At 50.0% G+C, this 19,814-nt stretch overlaps 1 protein-coding gene across 3 annotated transcripts in view; it reads left to right on the plus strand.

Moving 5' to 3' along the window:
* The window catches only part of GGTA1 (glycoprotein alpha-galactosyltransferase 1 (inactive)), a 42,305-nt gene that overhangs the window by 12,081 nt on the left and 10,410 nt on the right, over positions 1 to 19,814 (plus strand). Inside the window, exons 1-3 of one of the 3 annotated variants that reach the window (XM_016155941.2) lie at positions 5,148 to 7,177; positions 10,516 to 10,631; positions 17,750 to 17,838. In XM_016155941.2, the coding sequence (XP_016011427.2) occupies positions 17,759 to 17,838 (80 nt within the window). In that variant the 5' untranslated portion in view covers positions 5,148 to 7,177; positions 10,516 to 10,631; positions 17,750 to 17,758. Of the gene's footprint in view, positions 1 to 5,147; positions 7,178 to 10,515; positions 10,632 to 17,749; positions 17,839 to 19,814 lie in introns of those variants that run through there. The other 2 variants (XM_016155940.2, XM_016155942.2) reach the window with 2 other exon arrangements.

Below are 19,814 nucleotides of genomic sequence, written 5' to 3' on the forward strand. Positions count from 1 at the left end.
CAGAGAAACTAGCTGCTGCTCTGCCCCTGGATGTCACGTTTCCTGTTTGTGTGCCTGAGCTGAGGTAGAGCTCATGGTGAAGGGTAAGGGGAGGGTGGAGCCCTCCTCACGGGAATTATAGTCGGTGGAGGTAGAAAGGGCCTAGGAGGTTGTGCCCAAGGCTTGTTTTGTAAGTAGGGAAACTGAGGCCCCGAGAATGTAAGAACGTGTTCCAGCTCATGGAGCATGCTGGAATCACAGTGGTTTGGGTTTGATTTGTTTTCTGTTCTTTTGGTTTTTGCGTTTCGTTGTTGTTGTTGTTATCGTTGTTGTTTTTGAGATGACAGAATCATAGAATGTGTAAGCTGGCAGAAATCTAATAGGTGCCCCACGCTTTCTCCCCATGTTGTGTAGATGAGAACCCGAGAACAGGGCGGAGGTCAGCGGGGTCCTTAAGACCACAGGGCTGGCCTCCGGCAGGGCCCTGAGAACTCATACTGAATCAACATACAACAAACACCATGCACTAAATCCACATAGTCACATGTATGGCTCCGGATAGCTGTCAGTGCCCCGAAGGAAAGTAAGAGGCTGCCACCGAGGAGAAGCAGGTGTCCCTTAGGAAGGGACACCGTGCCTGAAACCCGAGGCACGGGAGGAGGGCCAGTGGATGTGAGAGGGTCCGGAAAGCCGGCCCAGGCAGAGGCAAGAGCATGCGCAAAGGTCTTGAGGCAGGAAATGCCTCATTTTATAGATGAGAAAACCAAAGGGATTAGAAACCTATCTAATTTAGTGCCTCAAGGAATCTTTCTTCTCCCAGCCCCCTTTCTTTAAAGTGTTGTTTTTTTGTTTGTTTGTTTTTGGTTTTTTTTGTTTTTGTTTTGTTTTGTTTTAAGAGAAGAGGCAGGAGGTAAACAAGTAACTAAACAAAGGAGTTGGTGACAGAGCTGGAATTACTGGGACATCATCTCCCCACCCCTGGCCCAGAGAGTTTTACAAAACCCTGAACCTGGCTGTTTCCTAACTGAGTGACCTTGAGTAAGAGTTAGCCTCTTCGAGCCCCTGTTTCTTCCTCTGTGACATGGAGCCCACATTTCTGCTCTTGGATCTCATTCGGACTTCCTGTGAGAGGGCCCCGTGCCTGCCAATCACTGCGTGAGCCGGAGCCTGGGCAGTAGGGCTGCTGGGCCTCGCTCCCCTGCCTCCCTCAGAGTCGTCCCAGAGCCCCAGGTCCGAAAGTTTCTCTCGCTGCCCCACTGTTTGACCGTATTCCTATAATCTGACACTCAGCTTTAACTATGCTTGGGACCCTCCAAAACCCTCTTGCACGCCTCCCAAGACACACTTGAATCTTATGGACCGGTATAGCCCCAGTGGTAAACGGTATGGAGATTCCTGAAAAAAACTAAAAATGGATGTACCATCCAACCCAGCAATTCCACTTCTGGGTTATTTATCCAAAGAAAACGAAAATACTAATTTAAAAAGAAAAATGCACCCCTGTGTTCTTTGCAGGATTATTTACAATAATCAAGATATGGCAGGAACCTAAGTGCCCATCAATAGACGATTAGATAAAGAAAATGTGGAATACTTATACAATGGAATATTATGCCGTAATAAAAAGAATGAAATCTTGCCATTTGTGACAACATGGATAGATCTAGAGGGTATTATGCTAAGTGAAGTAAGTCAGACAGAAAAAAGACAAACACAGTATCGTTTCACTTATATGTGGACTGTAAACAGGCTCATAGAAACAGAGACCAAGGGATGATTAGCGGGAGGCAGGGAGGGAGGGATGGGTGAAAAGGGGAGCGGAGTATAGTCAATAATATTGGGATAAGTTTGCGTGGTGACAGGTGATTACTAGAATTAGTGGAGTGATCACATTGTAAGGTGTACAAATGTGGAATCGCTATATTATAACCTAAAATGACCAATATAAGATTTTATGCCAACTAATATGCCTAAATTAAAAAAAGAAAAGACACATACATGACTCTTGAATAGTGAACTTCTAGGAAATAAAGAGGGGAGGCTACGAGCACCTACTATGCGTCCAACATCTCACTAGACACTTTTCCCCGGGCAGCACCATTTAACCCTCACGATGACCCTGCGAGGTGCATGCCCTTCTCCTCATTCCTCCGGTAAGGACACTGCAGCACTGCAGGACGCTGCCTGAGGAGGTCACATAGCCAGTGTGGGGCCATGCTTGGGGGTGGCCACAGCATCCTCATCCTGGAAGCTACCATCCAGTCTGTCTGCCCTTGAGCCAGCCCTGAGCTGAGGGCCCAGGAGCCAGGAACAGTGGCTCCATGTGGCTTAGGACAGAGAGCAACCTGGCAGGCAGACACACTGGCTGCCCTTTAAACCAATATCCTTTAAATATTTGTTCTACGTTTATCTGGGTTGGAGGTAGGGTTGGGAGGAAATGGATTTGCCATAAATACAAATGGCCATTCTACACAAGAAGATTTTCCAGGAACCAAAGGATAGGAATTCACTGACAAAGTCACTTTCCCAGCTTCAGTGAGTTAATGTCCTAAAAAGACTTTGGCTGTTCCTCACTTTTCTGTTGTTCTCTTTGTCTCTTTAGCTTGCGTTTGAGCTTTTCCAAGCCACATAGCTTCTTGGGAGGCTCAGTAGAGAATTTATTTTGGTTTCATTTTTATCTGAAATATATTTAAATATAGACAAGAACAACTGGTCTTAGCAGGAACACGCTGCCTGTCATCTATTTTGACCAAGCTGTTTGCTGTATACTTTAGTTGGCATCCTTGAACTTGGCTCCTTTTATTAATTAAGTATAGAAAGTATTGCTTATGTTTACATAAAAGATAACATTTCTGGAAAGTGCCTGAGAACCCCCGGATTTATTTAATTAAATAGCTTTTTCCTCTGGTCGTAAAAGTACTATATTCTCATTGTAGAACATTTGGAAAATGCAGAGGAGAAAGAATAAAGCGATCACCACCGCGATCTCATGGTTCAGAATCCACTGCCATTACCACGTGACCAGTTCTGGACAGTATCTGTGTGTGTGTGGGTGTGGTAAAATATATATGACATAAACTTCACCATTTCAACACTTTTCAGTCTCTATGAATTATTTGACTACTTTGGGTGACTCAGTCGAATCATATATTTTGTCCTTTTGTGTATGGCTTATTTCAGTCTCTGAATTTGACTGCTCGAGGTGACTCATCTCAGTCGAATCCTATAATATTTGTCCGTTCATGCCTGGCTTATTTCATTTCACATAATGTCTTTGAGATTCTTCCGCATCGTAGTATGTGTCAGAATTTCCTTTTCAAGGCTGAATAATATTCTGTTGACTGTATATATGACATTTTGTTTATCCATTGATTCGTCAGTGGACATTTGAGTTATTTCCACCTTTTTGGCTCTCGCAAATAATGCTGCTTGGACCTCGGTGTACGAATACCTTTTTCAGTTTCTCCTTTGGATTCTTTTGGAAATATACTCAGAAGCAGGACTGCTGGATCACGTGGTGATTGCATGTTTAATTGTTTGAGGAACCATCATACATGTCCAGTAATTCCACTGTAGAATACCCATAGTCGAGATCATAGTCTATGTACAATTTCATGTGTGACGTTCTCACCTCATTTTCCATTTGATTAACTGTTCTTTAAAAACACTGTTCTTTAAAGGTTGCATGATATTCCACTGCATTGCGGTGCCACGTTTCCTTTCTCCACCCCTTGCTTTCTGGACCACAGCACAATATTTTAAACTGTGATGATAGAATAAATAACTAGCTTCTGGTAAACAGCCTCATGTGCTGGTCACTAAAAATAGCTTCCTGCCTTCAAGGAATTTAAAAATTTCTCCTTAGGGATTCTTGAGGGGTCATCCAGGTCAGTGGTTTTAAAGTTCTTTGTAGCCAGGGAAACTTCACTACAAGCTAAACAGCGGATGGAAGGACAGTACGTAATACAAGCGGATAAAAGGAGAGAGGATGGATCACGGGGTGGCTCAGGGGCTCAGAAACACATTCTCAACCTCCCCATCTCCTCTCTGAGGGGCCTTGGGGGAGATTTGGGGAGATTCTGGGGTCCTCCAGAACATGGTCTGAAAAGCACCGGGCTGATCCAGCACCTTTAAAGAAGGGTGGGCATCTTGTGAGGGAGGGACTTGCCTGAGGTCAAGTTCATTTTTTGTATTCATGCATTCACTTTTTCCCTCAACACAAAGCACCTGCTGCCTGCATGTCAGAATCACTTAGGGAGCTTGTTAAAAATTCAGGTTCCCAGGACTCTTCCTGATGGGCTCCCAAGCAGTGAGTGTGGGGAAGGGCCGGGACTGGGGCCCCCAGCTCCTCGGTCCACGCTGGGCTCTGTGGGGCGCTCTCCATTCCAGCACCCTGCATTGCAGGTGCTCGTCTTTCTGTCCTGGAAGGCCCCTCCCCACCTACAGGACTCCTACTCATCCTCCGAGGCTCGGTTCAAACACAGCCCGTTCTTCTTCGAAGCCTGGCTGTGCAGCGCCACGCAGGATGACTGACTCCCTCCTTTGTGGCCCTAGGACATGACATGGGGCTTCCATCCATCCCCACTCACATTCACTTCTCTCTGTTGTGTGTGAGAGTTCATTGCTTCCAGGCCAGCCTCCCCGACTAGGACGTTAGCTCCTTAGAGAGCTTGTGTAATTTCTGCATTCCCCATGGTGTCAGGCACATAGTGGGTGCTTTGTGATCATTTACCAACAAGACTGGGATCTGGTACAGCCCCATATTGAAAGGTAAGAAAGCCGAGGCTCAGATAGTCAACAGCTTACGGAAGGTCATACAGCCCATCAGGGCAGTGCCAGCACTGGTACCTGGGTGTCCTGAGGCCCCGCCCTCGGCACTAGCCAGCTGGCAAGGAGTGCAGCTATCTGGTCCGGACAGGGAGCACTGGCCCTGGCTCCCTTATCACCGAGTCCTACCACAGGCCAGGTTGTCTAAAATCCAGAGGGCTCTGCCTGGTTTGTGGTTCTGTGTATCTGTTTGGGTGCCTGGAATTTACCTTATAAAACTTCAGTGTATACAGTAAGGGATACTGCGTGAGCACTACCTGGACTGAGCCAGTGCGCAGATGCTAAGAAAGCCGGCCTGGGGGGGGAGGGGGTCAGCCAATCTGCTCTCGAGAATGCAGAATCTGGGGTGGGGGCCAGCCAGCATCATATCCAGAGGCAGCTGCCGCAAGCCCTCCTGTTATCCCAATTTGTGACCAATGACTGATGATTTTCTAATTAGCACGCTGGAGGCTAAAAATTATGTTTTAATTGGGGAAACAAGTGATTTATGTATTATGGTAAATGTTATACATGGGCTCACGCTGCTAAAGTCAAAGTATTTATGATATTTATGTATTTATGATGTGTGGGTGGGCTAAAGTAGCAATTAATCACTCCCCACCCTTGCAAAAAGGGGACAGGAACTCTTGGTTCTGTGGCATAGACAGACGACAGTTCTGCCTCTGGAACCCTGCCACCTGCCTCCACAGAGGTCCCTAACCTTTATCACGCTGTGGACTCTGGCATCTGAGGAAGCCTACAGACCCCTTCTGAGAATGTTTCAAAATGAAAACAATAAAATAAATAGGATTAGAGAGGAAATGAGTCATATCGAACTACAGTTATTAAAATGTTAATGTCAGGAGCTGAATTTCAGCTCAAACTGAGACGCTTTCTCATCTGTAAAATGGGGATGATTTGAGCATCTACCTTACAAAGTTTAGTGAGAGTCGAAGAACGAAAGTAAAACTGCCTAGAACACAGCCTAGTGTGTTGTAAGCATTCAATGAACAATAGCATTTGCTGCTGCTGTGACCACTACTACTACTACTACTATTATTATATAAGCTACAGATTTTTGCTCTTCGGGAGTTCGTTGTCTGGAATGGGAGATGAGATTTATTATGTGGTAGTGATAAAAGGTGCAGAAGAGAAGCCTGATAAAGGGTCAGAGAGTGTGAAACGGCTTCCGGCTGAAAGCGTACCATGCAGTGGCTAAGTTTTTGTGCCAGCCGGTCTCGGGTTAGTTCTGGCTCTGACCTTAGCTGTCTGAGCGTGGGCAAGAGAGATCAATTCTCTGAGCCTCGGTTTCCTTCGCTGTAAAATGCGGATAATAGGAGAACCCACGTTTACAGGGATACTGTGAGCCCTGCCTCCCTCCCTCCCTTCCATCAGCCAGTTAAATCACGAGTCTCTCATTGCCTTTAACCACGTCCCCCGCTCCCTGACTTTCTGGGCCACCGCACGCATCAGCCAGTCCCCTAACCGTGGATGGATCCAGTGGGTTGCCACCTCTGCCACTTGTCCCTGGGCTGGCGGGTGGGACCTTGTCCCTGGCTCTGCTATAATCCCAGCAGGGCTGCAGGGCTGCTCTACACCCTGTAATCTGGTCCCTGTTATTTACCCTCGGATAAGGGTCGAGTGAGATGACCTTTTTGTGAATGATGAATGGTAGCCTTTCCTATGAGAGACAGTCTGGGAAGCCAAGCTCAGCTCCGCACTGACGAGAATGTTTTACAGTCGGAATAGTCCAGAGATGAGGCAGGAGGCCCAGGCGATGGTGAGTCCCTCGTCGCTTAGGAGGCTTTAAGCAGCAGTGTGCTTGGCATGGATGCCGTGAGTGGGATGATGGCCACGCCTGGGAGGGAGGCCGGGCTAGTGGGACAGGGGGCGCGTTGACAGGTTACCCCTGGTGTAAAAGCCCGAGGGACTTGAACTCCTGCGGAGGTGGGGGACTCGTTTTCCTCCATGTCACCCAGAAGACTGGGTCATCAGCCAGCCAGAGGAGCACATGGGAGCAACAAGGCTTGGCCTGGGGGAGCTGGCCCCCTGGGAGCTGGCATCTGCCTCTGGGACGGGGTGCAGGAAGCAGCCTGTAAACTTTCACTCCTCCCCCCATGAAGTGCCCCTGGCTGGTTCCAGGGCCTCCCACCGTGCGAGGGAAGATAAGGCTTCCTCAGAATCGTCAGCAGTTCTGACATTATTCAGATAAGCCTGGGATTAGGCACACCTTTCGGCTGGCGGCTTTGAAAGCGCCAACCGCTCCTATGAAGGGGTGTCTTCGCCTGGAGTCTGTAGCTGGGTATGAGGGCTACCGTGCCCCCCAGAACTGGGATACAATGCAGCGTGAGAGACGCACGCCCGACCTGGCCGCCTGACAGAGCGGGGTGAGGTGAGAGTCAGCCAAGTGTCGCAGGGAGCTGCCTGGAGTCAGTGGCAGGCTGGGAGCGGAACCTCCGTGTGTGGCCACACCTCTGTTTGCCTGGCATGCCTTGGGGTTCCCAGACAGCTGCACCCTCGTGCGGGCCTCCTGTCTGGCCGAGGCAAGCGAGGCCAGAGGTGGTCAGCCGAGGCGGGCGGCGAGCTGAGACTCTAGTCTGCACGGCGAGTGCTGCCTTCCCACCTCCGCCTCGCAGCCCCACGTCCGGCTCAGGAGCCTGTGCCATTTTCTCTTTTGTTCCTGGTTCTCCTGGCTCTCTCGGCCGTGGCCCTCCCTCAGGTTTCGGGGCAGTGCCCATTGAGAATGCTCCATCTTGCCCTCTGTCAGCACACCGCAGACCTGCCCTCTCTTGCCTGGAACACCTCAGTTGCTGGCAATTCCCGAACCGGCCTCCGCCCAGGCCTTCCGGCAAGGACACAGTTGCCGGGCTGGCTCTGGCAGTTTCTTCAGACTCGACACATCGACACATCGACACATGGAGAAAGGAAACTCAGCTGCCCCCACCCTCCTGACCCCTTCCCATCCATTTTCCAGTCAGTGGCAACACCATCTAGTCTCCAACGCGAACCAGAAACCCGGGGACCGGCTCGGAGCAGAGCGTGGAAAATTGTAGGAGGTGTGAGGGTCCCGTGGGGCTGGGACTCAAACCCAGCCAGCCTGGCGCCTGAGTGTATGCTTATACCCACCACGCTCTACAGCCAGCCGCTCATCCACCTCGAGAGCTGGGGATGATGACTATCCCCAAAACCAACCCAATTGCTCTATCACGCAAGCATCTGCGAGCATACCTCTTGTGGCTACTGTAAATGCATTTAGGACGAAACAGTGACAGCCTGTCTTCCCTCCCAAGAACAGCTAATCCTCATACCTTCACAGAGATAAGCAGGGTAGGGATCTCGAGGTTACTTTCTCCTAGCAGGAAGTGATCTGGAACGCCAAGCCAGGGCGCCCCACACCCAGCCTGCTGTCACCTAAGCCAAACCCAGGCCCTGTAGTCCTCTGACTTTTGGGATGTGGCCGTTGGACAGGTATTGACTGCTGGCCACTATCTGATAGAAACATGGACTGTTAGAGACCTCAGTGACCATCGAATGATGAGATTAGTCACCCTGGCTGGGCACCGGACCGCCTCTGGCCTCCTTCGATCCGCGGCGCTACCTGGCCCGAGGAGGCTCATTTGCTATGGTTCTCTGCCTCTCGGTTAAGGAATGATGCAATTGTGCGCTTCTTTGTTTTGAGAATCTGAGCATGAGCGTGTGTCAGGGAAGGAGGAAGATCATCCTGGATACTCTAGACGTTGAAGTTTCTGCCTTCCAGTTTTGCATGCTCTCTTGGGCTGTGGTTAACCAGCCTGGAGCCTCTAATTCCACTGACCTTCAGAGTGTCCTCCAGAGGCAGCTGTTGGGGTTGGGGGGGGCGGGGAAGGAGGAAGAACAGCACTGGACCTGCCAGCGGGCGACCTTGAGCAAGTCACTGAGGCTTCCAGAGCCTCCTCTTTTCCATGACCACCTGTGAGTGACCCTGAAGATTGCTAACATAAAGGAGAGGCTGCTTCGTGAACTGTAAAGTGTGGAGCGCCTGTGACCCCTGATTGATGCTTGCTTGTCCAAAGGACCAGTTTATCTCAGTGCAGCTCCTTAGCTTTCAAACTCTTATCTTTCCTCTCCCCATTGACCATGGGTCCAGATTCCTGGGGTATTTAATGCAACACGTCTTCCCCGAACCCCTAGTGAGGTGCTCGGTGGTGCTTGGTATTGGGGCAGGGAACCTCAAGAAAAGGAACAGTCATGGCTGTCCACGGTCCTGAGGCCCTCGAGCCAGTGTCAGGGGAAGACAGAGCAGCCAAGAGAAGGCGGCTTCCAGCTGGAAGGGGTCTGGTTGTTTTCACTCTTAACATACACATGGAAAAGGCACATTTCGTGATGGGTTTTCAACAAGTGGACACGTACTACTCGGCTCAGGGAACAACGTGACCAGCCCCTCAGGGCCCCCGGGCCCCCTCCTTTTCTCTACCACCCCCAGCCTGGCTTCTAGCACCACAGATGGGGGTCGCCTGTTTTTGAACGTGAATAAATGAAATTGTTCAAATCTTCTTTCACTCAGTACTGTGTGTGTGAAACTCATCCTGTCGATGTTAGTTAGTAGTTGCGGTTGGTGCATTCTCACTGCTGTGTGTAAAATCCCTCCCATGCTAGATCACCATGGATCTGCTCTGGGGTATGCTGTGAGGTGTGCGTTTGTTCAGCTTCGGTAGATCCCAGCGGGAAGGATGTAAGCAAGGTGTCAGGAAGAACTTCCAGACCCCGAGGATTGTGGTCAGCTAGCTCGTGCCCCCCGAAGAGGAGGCTGTGGAATTCCCTTCGGCAAACAGGAGGAAGGGGCTGGATTCAACAGCCCTTCGGCGTGGGGGGCAATCCTTGGCTTCTCTCTGTCAGGTTTTGGTCCCTTCTCCTTCCTCTGGGGTTTCCAGGTGCTATTTCTGGGAGGCGTCTGGGGCCATTTGGGAGGGGTCGAGTGACGGGGCTTCGAGTTTCGTTTCTTTGCTTCAGCCAAAGCTTTGGATGTCCTCTGTTTCACGTACTGAAGCTCTGAGAATGACATCATGTGTTTTTTGAAAAAGTTTTAGCTGTTTTTTGATGCTTGAAAACGCACTGCTCTAAGATCTCCTCCCAGCTTGAAAATTCTATTTTCGGAGCAGGAAGTGGGTGTGGGAAGGGTTAAGCATTATTCAGCCAAAGAGTGGGGCTAGGCTTTATGAACTTTTAAAGTTCTTGCAGCTTGGTTTGCATTGCAGGAGGTTTTAAAACATTTCATAAAAATAGTGTTCCCACACAACAGCTCACAAAGCCTGAAGGATGTAGAGGACAGGCTTCACTCAGGGGAACGTTTAGATAGCATTTCAACGAGGGTCTTGAGGACTCCCTCCTCCATCCACCCCTCTGCCTTGAAATTGTTATTTTTATTATTATTATTTTTTAACTTCTCCATCGGCTGTTCCCGGGGTTGTCGAGGTGGAGATCAGTTCCCGTTTTTGCCAAGGAGTGGGTGACATGGGCAGCCTCTCCGGGGTGCTGGCTTCCCTCCTCCAGCAACGGGCCCAGTTTGGACCTGTGTCGCTCGGGTCGGTCAGGGTCGCGTAAAGAGAAGCGTGCTACCTTGGCATGTAGGTCTGAGTCAACGGGCCTGGTAAACAGCCCATTTCCCCGGGCCAGCAAGGAACAAAGCCTCTGGCAGCTGCAGGATTCGTCTACCCCCCTCCTTCCTGAAACAGCTGTTTATTCTTTTGACAGGGGTTGGACGGCAGCATCTTCCCTTCCTCTCAGCCCTGCCCCCTCCTGCCCAACGGAGCTCAGTGGAACTTTGTTGTTTTGCCTTTTACTCTGGGGGGAGAGAAGCAGACGATGAGGTATGTGAAATGTTGAAATGATTTATTTCTGCCTTGTTGGGGTCACGGGGAATTGCGAGCTGGCTGCAGCGTGAATCCACCTGGGGGAGGAACCTCACTTCCCCCGCCCCCACAACCTCTTGTTGGTCCCTCTTAGTACTTCTGGAAGAATACCAAGTTCTTCTCTCCCTGGCATGGGATCTAGGAGTGGGAGCTGGTGGGATGCTGGCTCAGAGACCTCGCTGTAAGTGCCGCTCTATTTTGCTCCTCCTGGCAGGACCTCACAGGGCTCTGGCCTGTGTGGCCACGGCCTGGGCTTTTCTCTGAAGGATCCAGAGTGACAGTGCAGGGGCAGGGGCCTTAGTCTTGGTGCCCAGGGCAGCTCCCTTGTGGGTGGATTCAGAACCCTCTTGGGGCGGTATCGACTCTTCGTTTACCTTACCTTGTGTCTTTTGGAAAAGCCCTTGCACTATCATGTCAGGGCCAGGCAGCAAGGCAAAGCTGGCCGGATTAAGGTTTCAGGTCTCCTGAAGGGGGTTCAAGAACAGGCACAGTGGGATGTACCGCGGAGAACATCGGTTTGTGATGGCTGGAGCGGCAGGTAGCCCTGTGTTAACTCTGAGACTTGCCTCTCAGTTTCCTCCGTCTGTGTTTACCCTGACCCTTCATAATGAAAAACGTAACTGGAACCAGCCTCCCATGCACCTTTTTTTTTTTTTCCCATAAATTGCACCACTTTATTTTCCAATGGAGAGCTTTTCCCTGCAATGCCCACCAATTTAGAGAGGTTTTAGGCTCAAGCAGCCTTCTTCCTCCTCGCCCCGAGCACCAGCCCCGTGCCATGGGCGAGGCCTGGGAGGCACCCCCAGCACCCGCTTCCCAGAGAGCGCTGTGATCTCAGCCTCCGCCAAAGCAAAGTTTCCGCAGGCCGCAGCACTGACCATGGTGAGAAGCAGTGAGGGAGGGAGACTGGGCCCCAGGCATGCAGGAGGCACCTGAGAATGGCGGAGGAGCCGAAGTGGGTGTTTAGTCCGTGGATGCGCCCTTGTGTTTCCTGAGAACAGAGTGATGAAAACGGTGGGCACGGGAGGCCAACACCCTGCTCTGCCGCTTTGTGCCGTGCGGCATTGGGCACGTTACTTCACCTCTCTGAGCCTCCGTTTTCATATCTGTACAATAGGGATAATTCTAGAGTGACTTCACGGGGCTTAACCTGAGAGACTGCTGGTAAAGTGTTCGACCCAGGGTCTGGCCTGGTTGTGTTGGCGAGCATCCAAGTGTTGCAGGCCCTGAAGTTTATTCAATTTTCGGGGCCCTCTTTAGAAAAAGAATGCAAAGTTGTGAATACAGTATTAGGCATGGAAGGAAACACAGTTGACCTTGAACAACATGGGTTTGAACTGTTGGGTCCTCTTATACATGGATTTTCCCCCAATAACTACTGTAGATGTATTTTCCTTATGATTTTCTTAGTAACATTTTCTTTTCTCTTGCTTCCTTTACGGTAAGGATTCAGCATATAATACATAATGCAAATATGTGTTAATTGGCCATTTCTGTTATCCGTGAGGTTCCCATCGACAGTAGGCTATGAGTAGTGAAGATTTGGGGGAGTCAAAGGTGATATGCAGATTTTCAACCGATGGGGTCAGCACTCCTAATCTGTGCATCGTTAGAATATGAGAAGAGCTATCACAACAAATAACATGAACCGACAAATACTTCAAAATAGGACAAAACCCCGAAAACAATATCATAACCGAATGATATGAAAATAGTATAAAAGCGATTAGTCATACTCAGGTGTCTAATGCACCTGTCGTATTTTGGCTGCATACTTTCAGATTGCCTCTTTATCTGACAATGATTTTTGTAGGATCGTTTTTTTAACAGAGACAAAAGAAAGAAAAGTCAGTTTTGCCTCTAGCAATGAAATGACTACTTTTTTATTACTGAGAGTTCAGAGAAGTTTCTTTCAGTTTCGCAGCTTATTGGTGACACCACATCTATAAGTCTTTTGGCAGTTTCTTGCTCAGGTGGCTCTGGCCAAAGCGCTGGAGAACTCAGCTCTTTGAGCCTGGGTGGGGCGGGATGGGGTGTGTGGGTTCAGGTGGCCGTATACATGATTCCTGACCCTGAAACAGAAAAAAGTATATAAGTCAGCCTTTTTTGCAATCAAAGTGGAAGCAAGGTCCACCTGTGACAGGTTGTTACTGAGGCCCAGGTAAGTGTGCAGGTAATGGGATCAGTTCCTTAGTCCTATCTGCAGCCAGGCACAGAGGCTGGAGTGATTACCTCAGGAAGGAGAACACCCCCTACCCCAGTCGGACGCTGGGCTTCATTAGCTTCTAGGTAAGTTGGCCTCTCGCTCTACTCATGTTGGTTGTTGGTTAGTAATCTTATCACTTAATCATCACTTCAGGAAATCCCTCAGCCACTGCTGCTGGTGGCTGCTCCTGGTGGTTAAGTGAACTGCCCTCATAGAATGAGACTTCCAGCCTTTTAGTGGATTTCTCATCCTGAGTCACATCAGGTGCACCTGTTGTGGAACGTTAAGTCCAAAGGACTTGTTTCAGGGACAATGAGGGAGATTAAGGCCAGACAAACTCAAGATCCCAGTCGACAATATCTGAGCCGGGGCCCTGTGTGGGAGCGGGGCCCTGTGTTGGACCCCATCTGCCGCAAGTATCAGCCACACCTTCCTCCCATGCCCAACGCAGGCAGAGGAGGCTTCTTTAGCTGCCGGAAGGTCTGGTTTCCTCTGCCACTGCTTTTCCCCTGCAGATTCCAGCTCTTGGAGATAATGGCTTTTCCAGGGCTTCTGAGTGCTCTGTTATTCAGCCGAGATCGTCACCTTTCCCCTGACATGAGGAAAATAAGGTCCGCTGGAATTCCTTTCGGAGAGGATTTCTGATTGGAAGTCATACCTACATTTGGCCCAGTCTGAAGGGGTGTGTGTGTGTGTGCGTGTGCGCGCGCGTGTGCATGCATGTGTTGGTCTATGTGCAACAGGTTGGGGGTTAGGTAAGGAAGAATTAATTTGTGAGCCACATGGAAGTCTGTCTGACACACCAGGGACCTGGAAGTGGAAAAGGAGGAGGGTCGGTGGAGAAATGACGGGCTCACCACGGGACCCTGCCCTCCGAAACGCCTCCAGGTTTTGAGAACAATCTGAACGGGTTTCATTTGGGAGCCAATGCAGGGGCTGAGTCCTGGGAGTGGAAGGTAGGATGGATTCCGAGAGAAATCTGAAGTCCTGCGGCAGGAGGGCTCTGGTGTAACTGGGTGTGGCTGAGTGCGAACAGTCCTTGGAGCGGTGGGGTCCAGGTGACTCCCACGTGAGGCCGCCCTAATATTCGAGGGCCCTGATTCTTTGCTCTGCCCCTTAAAAGGGGCATCTAGAAGCAACCCCAGGTTTGCTAGTCGATGACTAAGTTCGTCAACCACCAAGCTTCGGAATTATAGTGGTGAACATCCTGAGGGACAAACACGTAAGAGAAGGACTTTTAGGCGACATTGGTTGCCAAACGTCTCATTTTTGTCCAGAGGAAAAAAAAAATGTTTTAAAAGTTGCATTGGCCACCCTGCCAACCCTTCCTTCCCCGGAGACGTGCATTCCCAATTCCAGGAAGCACGTCTACACCCATTTCCAGTGCTTTGCTGAAGGATGTACTATTGGCTTATATGGGCAGCTTCCAATTTTAAGTCTCCAACGACGGAGACAGCTCACCACAGCAAAGAGTCAGCCGATTCAAGCAATCCGTGAAGTCTAGCAAGAAGTGGGCTTCGTGGGTTGCCTCCGATGCTAATTTCCAAGTGTAAAAGTCACCGCCACTTGCATGGAGAGGGCGTTGGGAGCCATGTCTCGTTTCGGGTCTCCCTGACATCAGCGTTCTTTACCACGAGAGTTTGCGTGTTTCGCCGTTTCGCGTTACCGACACTTTGCATTTGATCCTCAGCAGGTGGGGTTGATAAAGCCTGGGACGCACATCTGGCAGTGCGGTCACCTTCTCAGCACAGGCAAGGCGTCGTAGCGGGGGGGGGGGGGCGGGGAGGGGGGTGGCCCGCTTTGATCAAAGGAAATCAAAGTCTCTTCCCACTTCCGAGGAGCTCTTTCTCAGGCTGCAGCATGGAACAGATGGATAACGCTTTAGAGTCCCTAATTCGCATCTCTCTACATTGCATTGTTTAACATGTTCTTCTTCCAAAACCCTCATTCCTTCTCCTCCAATAAGTTTTGGGCTCCTGCTAAGTACCAGGCACTGTGCTATCTCACTGGGTTCTCCTAATAGCCGTTGTATGGATTCCAGAAATAAGAACGAGCATTTTTTGTAGGTTTACATGGCTCTGGGCACAATGCTAAGTTTTTTATGGACATTATCTCTTGCGGTCATGGCCATCTTTATCCCCACTTTAAAGACAGGGAAACTAATTTAATATGATTCATTACAGGCCCACAATCCCTTTTCTGAAACCCCAGAGCCAGATAACGCTGGAATGCAGAATTATTTGAGCGTGGATTATATATCATATATTACGTAACACCCTCAGTGCCGCAGCACCAAATAAATAAAATGCATCAATATTTATACAAGGAAATGTTTAAACAGTCTCACTAAGTGGGATAAAGATTATAAATAGCCTGACGTCAGTTAGGGCCATGATACCAGTCGAATTACAAAAAGGCTTTTGGTTTTCCGAGCTTTTCGGAGATGTTGGCTGATGGCCGGAGGGGCTGCCACATGTTCAGGGTTACCCAGTTTCGTGTGTGTGTGTGTGTCAGAGCTGGACTCAAATCCCCGCCTCACCCCGGAGCCCATGTGTTGCACATCCACACGCCTCTGGGAGCGAAGACGTCGTCGGCATGGAGAGGTGGCCACGCTCTCAGTCCAGATCTTGTGTTTGTATCTGCTCCCAAACACAGGCTTTTTTCCTAGCACTTGATGCCAGTGTTACTGATGTAAGCTTCAAGGAGCTTTTCCCAACAGTGGGGCCGAGTCGCGTGCAGTCGCATGTTGTGACTTTGCCATGAGCCCTAGGCCAGATGTGCCGGAACACAGGGTACTCGAAGGGGCCCGTCTTCTCGGGGTCTATGGAACACCGCCTATCAGTTACATCCGAATCGGAAAGCTGGAGGTTGAATTACGACCTCAGAGTCTAGCCCTGGTTTTTCTGTTTCCAAACAAACGGAACTTTCTAAGCTAGGGGGACTTGGATGTCATGGCTGATAACCCTGTTCTTTCTCTTCTTTAACTGAATTTATGAGAAAGGTGGGATAGCGCAGGAGAGCCAAGACTGGAATCGTCCTAAGACCCTCTTCGAAAAGACTTAGAAAGTAACCTGTCCCCTAAGGGTGTCACTCTCGACTTACATCATTCAGCACCAAACATTTAGGAAGGGCCTCGTCTACTCTATGTGGCGCTGGTGACTCAGAGTCGAAGGGGACATCCTCGGGGAACTCCGACTAACCTGTAGGTACATGTGGCTGTTCTCACGTGAGCCACCTCCCGGAGAAGATGCTTGGCAGAGTGAACAGAGCGACAGAGGAGCCAGAGGGGGGAAAGGTGGCCTCGCTGGGGGCCAGAGCCGCGATGGGGAGTGACCGCACGCAGGCGGTGACGTGCGATGAGTGGCTCGGCCGGCCACGGTGTCGGCGTGGCCCCCAGGCGTCCGCGCTCTCGGGCTCCTCTGCCTCCCAGGCCTCTCCTTCTCATTGCCACCCCTGTCCTTCCTCCACGTGTCGGCTCCGGCCCGGGGTGCTCTCGCTCCCTTTCTCTCTCTCTGCGTCCCCTCCCTAGGCGTCCAGGCGTGCGTCCCGCCGTCTCTCTGACGAGCCCCGGACTTGAACGTCCGCCGGCCTGCTCGTCACCCCCATGCAGGTGGTGTCCACACGCGCCTCGGAATGAACGCGTCTGACAGGGAACCCGTGGTTCTCGCCCCCCGCAGCCCGTCTGAGGAAACGCTGCCACCCACCTGCTCAGGCAGAAACCCTGCATCTCCCTTCTCCCCAATCCCTCATGTCTGAGTTACCAGCCGAATCTTACCAGCTCTCTCTCCAACGTGTAGGAATGCGTTGGCTTCTCGTCATCTCCTCGGCCACCTTTTCATCACAGGCCAGCCCCTCGTTTCGGTCATTAGAATAGTCTGCCCTTGTCCCCACATCCATTCCGCACTACCCAGCACCCTCCAGCACCCAGTGGGGTCTCTGAATGAAGTTGGGTCAGGCGATTCGTGCCGCCATTCCCTTCCCAGGTCTTTCCAGGCTCCGTCTGCCCCACCCACCCGCTAAACACCCTTATTGCAACCACGCAGGTGAGGGAACTTCACTATTATCTTCTTGGTTAGGTCTTTTGCTTTTTTTCCCCCTTCCAAACCACAGGAAGCTCTTTCACCCGCCGGCCTGTCATAGATGCTGTTCCGAAATACTCTCTCTCATCCCTTCTTGCAGAGCTTTTCACCCCCTTTCCATCCTGTGTTCGCACCGTGGGAAGCATTAGTCGCCTCCCCGGGAGGCCTCCCCCCGACCACCCAAATTAAAGTGCTTCTCCCAAGCTGCTATTCTGCACCCAGCACCCCTCCGGCCTCAACCACAATTTCATGCAGCAGTTGAGAAATATTCGTGTGCCTACTCGGCACCGATCGTTTGCTTGCTGTGGGAGTGGGAAGCGGGGACGCCTAGATGGTAAAGGGCCGAGTGGTTCCCCGCTCCGAGCATGGGGCGCATCGTCAGTGGACCAAGAGAAGCAAGGCTGGAGAGTGGGCAAGTCCCTGAAGTCAGGGCCGAGAGGTGGGTGAGCTGCATGCTGGCCGCTGGTAGCCGTGGGAACCACTCGCATTCCCTGCTCACCCTCCCACATCCATGGCGGACCTTGTGATTGTCCAGACACTTTCCCTCCAAGCCCCAAAGTGGCCTTAGCATCCCTCCCAACGCAGACAACCCTGTCAATTCATCAGATTGGGCTCATTTGCCATTGCAGCCCTATGCGATTCAAGGCAGAGGATCCTCCTTAGCGCTCGTGAAAATATTCATAACCTTTTCCTTTTAGACAGGCTATAGGTAGAAGCATTTCTTAAAAAACGTATCTCACTCTGGATTTATTGAATTTTTCCCCCCCTCTTTGTTTGTTTTTTTTCCCCAGGAGAAAATAATGAATGTCAAAGGAAAAGTGCTTCTGTCAATGCTGGTTATCTCGACTGTGATTGTTGTGTTTTGGGAATATATCAACAGGTAATTATGAAACATGACAAAGTGATGTTGATGAAAGTTACTCTAACCACCTACTCTTAGCCACGTCACCAGGTTGAATGGAAAGTGGGATTCACTAAAACTGTAAAGAAGAGATTGCACCCGTCTCGTGTCCCTGACTCCTGAACTGTCTTTAAAAGCATGAGAGCACCGAGTACTAATAAATTATCTTCCTTCTTGCCATGTTCCCAATGTCTGAATTTTTTGACCTTTCCAGTTCTGGGCGGGCTAGATTCAGAAACGGTAAGGTCATATTAAGCCAAAAATGTAATTTTAAATTATTTATATGGCCAGATATGGCAATGACCTTAAGAAATGTCAGATACACATTCCATGAGAAATCCACCCTGATTTTTGCAATCCTAAGATATTTGCAGAGTTTAAAGGAGCAACTCAAGTTGCTGAATTTTGCTGCAAAATACATTTGAGTCGCTGGTGATTCATTTGTGCCTGGCTAAGACTTTTTGTTTTTTGTTTTTTTGTTTCTAACTCTGGACAGCAAAGTGAATTAAACATTTCTGAGTTTTCAAACTCATCAGTGGATTCGCCCCAAACATATGAGCTGCTTCTGTGCTTTTGGAAACCACAATGCCTCGGAGATTCCAGCTGGAGAGGCTTCTGACAGAAAGAAGTCTCCAGGAGCAGCTACAAAAACACATGATGCCTTTGACTCAAGAGGCACTGGTACAGCTCAGCCTTTGTCCAAGCAGCGAGAGCTGTCTCAGCACCATTAGTATTGTCATGGCGAAGTGTGTTAGTAGCCCCCGAGTTCATGACGATGACCTGGATTGACGTTTGAATGTCTCTCGGATCTCAAATTCTAAGATCTGATGAGCCAATAGGACCACCTTGGCTACTAAGAAAAGGAACTGCACCTTAAGGTCCATCGATAGAGGGAGAATTGCTCCAGAATTTGGGAGCTATTTTTCCCCAGGGTGCTGCATAGATCTAACTGCTTCTGGAGTGTTATTCTGTTTCATTCTGAACAACTCATTTGAAAAAAACAAGACGAGTATTACCAAGTTAAAGGGGTCTACAAACCAGGTCTTTCGAATCGAACAAAACTAGGGGTACCTAGTCTGAAGAAAAGATGACTCAGAGTTGGGTGCACAGACCCCAAGCCTCCCTTAGGTATTTGAAGGTTGAGGAAACACCCTCACTGGAGTCTCGAGCCAGGCTGCCTAGGGCTGGTCCTATGCCACCCCTTACCTCCTCTGTGACCTTGGGCAACTTACCCAGTCACTCTGCTCTTCATTTCCCTATCTTTAAAACTGGTGGTAGTAGTAGTACCTGCTTCATAGGATTGTTGGGAGGATTAAATAAGTGATTGTGTATAAAGTAGTTGGGGCAATGTCTGGGACTTGATAAGCACTCAATAAATGTTCCTGCCATCATGAGCATCACCATCACCATCACCATCACCATCACCATCACCATCACCATCACCATCACCATCACCGTCTGCTCCAGGGCGCAGGCAGGCTAGGACAAGGTATTTCGGCAGACAGAGGAAGAGCTCTAGCAGTTGGAAGAACCCAGCAGAAGAACAAGTGCCCTTTAGAGATCCTGCCCTGAGTTAAGATGCCGGTGTGGATAACCTTAGAGCTCTGAAGACTCGATTGGATAAATTTGGTGTTTCGAATTGCAGTCAGAGTTGTGCTTCCATATTTCAGGTAGTTCACAAAATTAAAATAATTGGGAGCCAAAGGTCCAAATGTGCACCTTGGCACTGGCCTCCCATAAAGAGGGTCATTTTGCGGTGCTGGGCACTCTCTCTGTGCCCGGCAGCCAGAGCACATTCTGGCTGCTCTTCCGGGCTATAGTTTGGCACCCAGATTGTGGCCACATTATTCTTCAATGTGAGGAATCTACTTGATTATCTGCAAGAGGCTTAAAAGGCATCAGATCCTCTGCACTCTTGCAAATTGGCCATGTGATGGTTTGAGGTGAGCTGAGGG

Source organism: Rousettus aegyptiacus, unplaced genomic scaffold (assembly GCF_014176215.1).
Source record: "Rousettus aegyptiacus isolate mRouAeg1 unplaced genomic scaffold, mRouAeg1.p scaffold_m13_p_3, whole genome shotgun sequence".
In the NCBI taxonomy this organism is placed as follows: domain Eukaryota; kingdom Metazoa; phylum Chordata; class Mammalia; order Chiroptera; family Pteropodidae; genus Rousettus; species Rousettus aegyptiacus.